This window comes from Chinchilla lanigera, unplaced genomic scaffold (assembly GCF_000276665.1).
Source record: "Chinchilla lanigera isolate Chin_1 unplaced genomic scaffold, ChiLan1.0 scaffold00012, whole genome shotgun sequence".
Classification (NCBI taxonomy): domain Eukaryota; kingdom Metazoa; phylum Chordata; class Mammalia; order Rodentia; family Chinchillidae; genus Chinchilla; species Chinchilla lanigera.
This window is the reverse complement of record NW_004955413.1, coordinates 5,160,817-5,169,025: the sequence shown is the minus strand read 5'-3', so window position 1 is coordinate 5,169,025 and position 8,209 is coordinate 5,160,817. Positions and strand designations below refer to the sequence as shown.

At 40.7% G+C, this 8,209-nt stretch overlaps 1 protein-coding gene across 1 annotated transcript in view; it reads right to left on the bottom strand.

Moving 5' to 3' along the window:
• Nucleotides 1-5,898, bottom strand: part of LOC106147900 (basic proline-rich protein-like) — a gene marked incomplete in the record, with an annotated part of 9,464 nt that extends 3,566 nt beyond the window's left edge. Inside the window, 1 exon segment of the mRNA XM_013511288.1 lies at nucleotides 5,731-5,898. Within this exon segment, the coding sequence (XP_013366742.1) occupies nucleotides 5,731-5,898 (168 nt within the window).
• Nucleotides 5,899-8,209: the final 2,311 nt, after the last annotated feature.

The window sequence follows — 8,209 nt, the reverse complement described above, 5'->3', positions numbered from 1 at the left end:
CCGCTGTGAAGGAAAAGGAACTCACACAGTGTACTTAGGAGTTGATGTAATTTTTTGATGTCTGCCATCAAGTAGGGTTTGAACATAATTTCACAGGTCTGAGAAGTAAGCTGTCATTTCAGGATACTTTTACCTGGCCTAAATTTATTTTGGTTATTGTCAGTACTTTAGTGTTTTCGATCTTTTCAGTAGGCATTCTTCAGAAATGCAACTGTTATTTTGGCTTTCTTGTACTGTGGAATGGCTTCATGTGCGCAAATGGCTTTGACAGGTTTTCATCCTTTCCTATCCATTCTATTGCCTTGGTTAATTTATCTGTTTTATTGGCTTGCTGCAGTGCTTTTTTCTTGGGCCTTTTTCTTGGAATTGTTTTGTACATCACTGGATTGTGTGAAGTAGACATTTTCTGTGTTGTGTTGTGTTGTATTATTCAGATTTGGTATTGATGGGAGTAGAAAATTGTGTGTTGCAATACTAGGGATCAAACCCAGGGCTCTTTTCACCCTAGACAAGCACCTTATTACTGAACTACACCCCTAACCCTGTATTTCGGTTTTGGATGAATGGTACTAGGTAACATTGTTGGTTTGAATTTTTTGACTAGCCCAGAAGTTGTGTTTGTCTAACCTAGGGTTTTGTATTTTGACAGCCTTAGCCAATTGGCTAGCCTGTGGTTTTTGTTTTGGAATGCCTTTTTTTTTTTTTTCTCTGTTGTATGGGGAGTTGACCTCAGGACCTTGAGCTTAGCAGGCTGGCGCTGTGCAGCTGAGCTATATCCCTGGCCCTGTTTTGGAGTTTTTAACCATTACTGTCACCTTCATCTACCAGACAAGCCAGGAAAAACAGCTTTAAGTTAGTGGTAGTCCAGTAGGACACGATGCTGTGATGACCCTTGAAGACAGAGGTGATAGTGATTTGATGAGGGAAGTAGGGCCAGTCATCCAAAGAAAATTTATTAAATTCCTAAGAAGTAGAAGATACTGCTGAAGGCATTGGGTGAGGAGCGGGGCAGTGTTAACAGGATGTTAAGACTTGAACCCAGATGAATATATTTGAAATTACAAAGATCCTGCAAGTTTGAAATTCCTGGGTTGGATCATCCACAGTATGAGAGCAAAAGAAAAAAGAGAGAGGAGAAATACTACAAGGTAGATGGCTTTGGAAACCAGTGGGAAGGATCCCTTGTCCCCATTTCTTTTGCACAAGGTGAATTTCTACAACAAAATTATGTGCTAGTTCTTAGTATGAGCATGTGTGCCTGGTAATTTTTAATTCTGCAGATGTAATTATGAAGGTGACTCAGAAATGAGGGCTTAGGTTCTTTTTGGAGCATCATAGAGCTGGGAAAAAAGAACCACAGAAAGTGCTAAGGAACACATTAAGAGAAAAAGGAGGGGGACTTCATATGTATTGTTTACTTGAGCTGGGCATGGTGGTGCACACCTGTGATCCCAGCATTTGGAAGGCTGAGGTGGGAAGATTGCCAGGGGTTAGAGGTAGCCCAGGTTACTAGTTAGTTCAAAGCTATCCTTAACATAGGGACACCCTGTCTCAAAAAATTAAACAAAAACAAAACCATCAAAAAAGTGTAGTAGACTTGGAAGTTCTGAGGACCATAGAGAGATATGTTTATACTTTAGATATGTTATCAAGTATGTGTTGGGTGTCTGGTACAGTAGTTTGACACAATTCCTCCAAGTATACTATCCCGCTCTGTAGCCCTTGTTGGTTATTACTTTTTTAAAGCTTTGTTGAGGTACGGTTTACATATCATAGTTAGTATTCACCAATTGTCAATGTAATTAAGCAGTTTTTAAAGTAATTTTGAGTTGAGCAGTCATCATCACAGTCCATTGCCATCACATCAATGATTTTTTGATTCTCTCATGAACATATTTTGATGTGTTCTAAAGTTTTAATACTAGAGCACAGAGGAGTCTTAAGAAACAGAAGGTTGGTTTTCCATGATGTTTATATACTCAAGTGCTTTGCAAGGTAGAAAATAAAGGAGAGAGAGAGAGTGTGTGTGTGTGTGTGTATATAAAATAGCATGTAAATGAGAAAGAAACTATCTCTTTCCCAGGGTGAGAGGTGAAGTAGTATTTCTTCTCCTGCTCTGCCAGTCTCAAGAAAGGATACTAGCTTTTAAAGGAAGAAGAAAAAAAAACCATACAAGATTTCCTAACTATTTGTCTGCTAAGTTGAAATTCCCTAGTGTTGGGCAGAGTAACTTCCTGAAGCTGATGATAAACATATTTTACTTTTGTGGTGTTGGTATTTCTCTGCAAGCAATGTCTGTAAAGTAAAAACTGTAGCCAGGCTCAGTGGTAGATGCCTGTGATCCCAGTACTTGGTAGGCTGAGGCAGAGTGCTGTCGAATTTGAGGCCAGCCTAGGGTAAGTAGCTACTTTGAGGCCATCCTGGGCTACATGGTGAGACCCAGTCCCAAAACAAAACATTGCTGTATCTTGATGAGTGTTTCCTTGCCAGTAGAGATGTGTTTTCACCTTCTACTACTGTTAAAATTGCGTTCACTTGACACCTTGGAAAATGGGTACTTTGGCTGATTACCATAGATTTGGAACTTTCTTAGTCAACTGCAGATTTTCATTATGGTGTAGAATCAACATCATGTTTAATTCAGTATTTGATTAGTTGAATACTGCCCCTGTCAGTAAAAATTTCACTGTTATTTGAGCTTTGATTGAGACTGCGTCTCTGTAGTCAAGAATGGTCCTGCGTTGATGATGTAGCCGAGGCTGGCTTCAGACTCACAGCGATCCTCCTACCTCAGCCTCCTGAGTGCAGGGGTTTTGGGTATGTCACCAAGCCTGGTTGTTTTTAGTGCCTTAATTACAGACAAGTAGAAGCAAGGGAAGTTGCTTCCAAATCTAACACAATTCCAAACTTAAAAAAGGTGATATTCAGGGTGATGAATTGCAAGGGTTCAGGAAGTAGATGTTTTCTGTATAAAGTATTTCCTTGGTAACTCTCATTCTTTGTGTTTGTAATTTGAACTTTTCCCCTTCAATTCAGATTCCCAACAACTCACAGCCCTTAAGTAGCCAGGGAGCACTGCAGTTTTTTGAGGAAAAGCAACATAGTGTGATCTTTGCTCAAAACTTCAGAAGGGCTTTGTCCTGTGATGCTTTTCAAAAAGGAGAACTTCCAGGAAGGACAGGAGGTTTCCACAGTAGGGGAGACACAGGCCTTTTGGCCCATGTTCCCTGGGAGGCCACAAGATTGCTTGGGGCCTTAGGTCACATTGTTTTTGTTCTAGTGTTTGTCTTCCATAAAAATCTTCCATAGAATGTCAAAAAATTACCTCTGTCTTCCAGATCATCAAACTTGATCAAATCTTTCAATTTCCAAGTGAGTACAAACCTTGGCATACAAAAGTTGGTCTAAAGATTAGCCTTACCCAGGAGGAGTAATATTTTATTTTACATTTGCTGTTATATTGGACTATAATATTGATGATTTATTGGTGCTGAATGATCTTCTGTGGACTTGGTGAGCTGAGAGTAAATCTCCTGGGTAGTTGTGGTCATTTGACAAGTTTTTTTACGAAACAAAGCCAGGTAGCTCTGTGGAAAGGTAGACAAGTCTGTGTTCTCCAAGAGCTTGAAGTACAAAGGAGGGGAAGAGAAAATAAACAAAGGAACAAAATAAAACAAAAAAGAGATAATTTCAGCTGGTGACAAGTACTCCGAAGCAGTTCACACAGGGAAGTACAGTGTGGAGAACTGAGTGGAAGACTGCTGTGGGCAGTGTCTGTATACTGGTACTTTCTTCTGGAGCCAGGAGCCAGTTATTTCTGTAGGTGTACCTATGCTGTGTAGCACATTTGGTTAGGACAATTAATAGTTGGAGCCTCGGTGCACAGGTTAGGAAATTTTTGTTAGTTGTAGATTGTGGACTGTACTCAGATCAACTTAACTTCCCAGTATATTCTGGTTACTGGGAATGGGAGCTGGTGAATGGATTCAGGTATACCTACTCCCATGGTGTGTGTTCATTGTGTAACTCACAATGATTTGTGAGTTAGGTGCTAGAGAAACTAAGCTTTAAAAAATTTCCTGAAGTGCTCTAGTTCAGCAAATTAATTACCAGAAGGAATTGAGTTTCTTGCTGTACTTTAAGTAATGCAGGTCTCTATGGCTCCTCCAGGACTTGAGCTAGCACATTCTGCAGTCTTTGTGTCTCTTACTTTCTCTTTTGCCCCAACACCAATGCTTGTCTCTTTGCACCATCCTCTTTTATACTTGCCAAAAGGAGTGCACAAGTAACTTGTTTATTTAAAGTGTGAACACGAGTATTTATGTACAGCGGTGGGAAAACCCTAAGTTTAAACATTTAACTTTCACAAAATGACTACACGTTTGTAACTGGCACTCAAATTCATCAGATTCTTAGAGACATTCCCAGAAAATCCCCCCTGCTCTCATTATGCTAACTTTTATCATGGAGCGATTAGTTTCCTTGTTTTTGAGTTCCCTGTGAGCGGAGTCATAGTATATACACTTGTAGATGTCTTTCCTTCACCCTGCAGTCATTGAATGGTTGAAACCTTCTAGGTTTCTTTCATTCGTTGTTATGTTTGTAATAAGCATCCATGTTTGTGCAGTTTTTGTTTACCATTACTGTTTTACCCCGAGAATATCTTAGAGCTGAACTCTTCACAGGCAGACCTTTTCCTTACATACTCTAGAGAGAGAACCTCACTTTTATCCCTCTCCTCTTTTTTGTTTTGTTTTTGAGACAGGATCTCACTATGTAGTCAGGGCTGGCCTTGAACTTACTGTGTAGCACAGGCTGCCCCTGAACTTGCAGCTGTGCCTCAGCCTTTAGATTGCTGGGATTGATGACAGGCATGCGCCACCACGCCCATGCTCTTTTTTGTTGTTCTTTCTTGCAGTACTGGGGATTGAATTCAGCACAAGCTAGGCAAGCACTCTTAATGAACTGTATCCTCAGTCCTTTTTTAAAAAAATTTTCTTTAGAGATAGAGTCTTGTTAAATTGTCCAGGCTGGCCTGAATATAGAATCCTTCTGCCTCAGCCTCCCAAGTAACTGAGATTACAGGCATGTGCCATCATGGCTGTTATTATATAGCTACATTTTTGAACAGCTGTCACTTCTGGCTGTAGCATGAGTCCACCATCCATAAGTGAAACAGTGATACTTAGTGTATAAAGCTCTGTAGAGGTGGTAAAAGTCAGATGTTTGCTTCAGAGGACTAGTGTTCATTGGTTATTTCTGTTTCAAGGCGTTGATTAAATAAGTGGAAAACTGCTTTTGAGGAGCAGAGTGAACGTGTTGAAAGCAGAGTGGCATAGAGTGGGTAGAGATGGATAGAGGTGAGAAGTGCTTTGTTTAAAGGAGGCTAGGGACAGTCTCTGGGCCTTTATGGTTCTCAGACACCGAATTTGCTGTATAGGGTCGATAGAAGTTAATGCTCCACGCCTCTTAACTGTTCACTCTTTAGATATCGTGGATGCTTTTTCACTTCCTGCACAGGCTATTATTTCCAGGTACTAGTCATTAAACCAATGTACAGGCACATTGGACAAACAGATGAGTCTGCTTCTTGGGCCTTTCCACTGGAACATCATAAAGGCAGTTCATATCCTGTAGGTTGAATAGCTGAGTTCATCCAAGAAAGTGTTTTCAAAAATGCTAAGCATATCATTCCCATTCCTGTTTAAAATGATCCCTTTTCCTCATTACCTTTAGGATAAAATTTAAATGCCACACAAAGAAGGGGCTTGTTTTCAGTACTTTCAGAATCTCTGGAAGCAGCTTGCCAACGCCTGATCTATCCTTCACGTGAAGAGTGTGTTTGCTATGAAGCTGCTCTGTGTTTTCTGAGTACAGACCACAGTGTCTCACTTCCATGCTCTGCCTCTTTCCTTTTTGTGTCCTGGGTCACTTCTCTTTTTCCTCCTAGATGTCTTCGGAAGCCTTTCTTGTGTCACTTACAGTGCCTGGCTCTTGGGAGGGGTTCAACAAATACAAACTGTAGAGGATAAATGGATATTGTCAGAAGTTCCAGCACACTAGGGCGTTCATTCCGTGAGTGTAATGTTCCTGGATTAGGAAAACCTTGCCTTTGTGAAGTATACCTGCAAAAGTAAATATTGGTGGGTTTGTAGTTTTGTGCTCTATATGGGGCCTGGAACTTCCACACAGGACTGCGGCCTTTGACTCTGCAGGCCAGTAGTGGTGAACTGACGACACATGGTATTTGTTTTTCTTTTAAGACAATAAATGTCAATGTATGAGTAGTTTTTTCTATATGACCATATCAGGATTCAAGTTTAATTGTGGCATTGGCACTCTGTGATACGTAAGTGGGCTTGGGGTTGCAGTTTAAGCCCTTTGTCTCTTAAAAAGTTCGTCAGCACCGGTCCATTCCTCAGCTTGTAAAGTCCTTCCCGGGGTTGAGTTTTACCTTCAGAATTTTGCCATGCTTACCCAGATAACATTAACTGTTACTAATTTTTTATCTTTTCATGGTTATCTAGTTGGTGATTTCAGTAGGCACAAGTCATACTGAAAAGTTTGGTAAGGAGCAACGAGAATGATCATGTGGTATAAAACTAGGGGTTTTTTTTGGGTCCAGGAATCAAACTCAGGACCTTGTGCTTGCCAGGCAGTTGCTGTGCCGCTGAGCTATGTCGCCGGCTAAAACTAATTTTGAGAAGTGAAAAATATTTAACTACATATTCTTCAGTGCTGTGCTTTAATAAGTTATTTTGATGGAGATCACCACAAAGTGTCTCTGAGCAGGATGTAATATTAATCGGCTTTCCACGTTTACTTATGAGTTGTCTGAAGTTTGGACACCTTATCTGAAGATGATCAGTGGATTCATAGTAAGTAAACCTTTGTGAGTCACTGGCCACCCTGAGGCCTGTATTGACCTAGAAACTGTGACACTTCAAAGGACAAGATAAGGGCACAGCTGAGGATGTTTGGCTCCAACCCCAATTAACTACAAGGACAGGACAGCTTCAGGCTCCACACTCCTACAATAAATGCCAACCTAAAGATAAGGTAGTTGTCCTGATTGACATAATTTACTACTTGGGAAAATTCTCCCAAGTTCTTGCTAGATTCCCACTTTTTCTTGAGTATCCTCCTTTTTTGTTTGAAAACCAAATAAATACAGGCTGCCCAGAGAAGTCTTTGTATAAACCAGAGAATATCAAAGCTGTAAGAGCGTTGGACTCTCCTGGAGCCCTGAGATCATTTAAATTGTCTCATTTATTTAAGCCTTTGCCATCCACTCGCTTGGGAGATTATGGACCTCATCAGCCCACAATAAGGGTTTTTCAACCTGATGCTATTTCCCTGAATTTTGAAAATGAGGTAGGTGGTAGTACTATGTGGGAAAATCAGGCTGTGCATGTGTCTTAGTTACTTTTCTTGTAGCTGAGGCAAGGTACACAACACAACTTAAAGGAGGAAAGGTTTATCTCGGTTCACAGTTTGTAGAGGCTTCAGTCCAGAGTCACCTGGCCCCAAGGTAGAAAGGGGTGGCATGGCAGAGGGGCATCAAAGAGGAGAAGTAGTCCATGGCAAACAGGCAGGAGGAAACTGCAAAGCAGTGAGCAAGAGCAGCGCAACAACAGAAGCAGCAAATCTGTCTTGTTTGTATCATATCCAGCCTTTGGCTGGTGCCATGCATGTGCACAGTAGGACACCTTTAATCCCAGCACCACACACCTTGGACCTAGCGACCTCTGAAAAGCCCCACCTACAACTTGACTGCGTGAAGCTTTGGGAGGACATCTAGCTACAAGCCATAACAGCATAAGAGAAAAGAAACTGGAGTCTTTGGTTTCAAAACTATGTGATGGTTAAGTTTGGTTAGTTAAGTTAACTTAACTATGGTTAAGTTTGAAGATTCTTTTAAGGGAAAAGTTCAGTGACTATTTCATTGTTTTAGGATTCCCTATTTGTAGAGATTCACTACAGCAAAAATGTAGTTTCTGTCTGAATTGTTTTCATTTTAGGAAGACCCAAAATGAATTTCTGCTGTGTATAGCGTGATAAATCCTGCCCATATCCTGTGCTAAAACAGTTTTATATTCAAGGGAATCCCAACTTAATGTTCTTATTCTGAATTTGTTCATGGTGATAATTCTCAGACTGTAGCTTAAATCAATATCACTTGGAAGGATTGTTCAACATGCACTGAAAG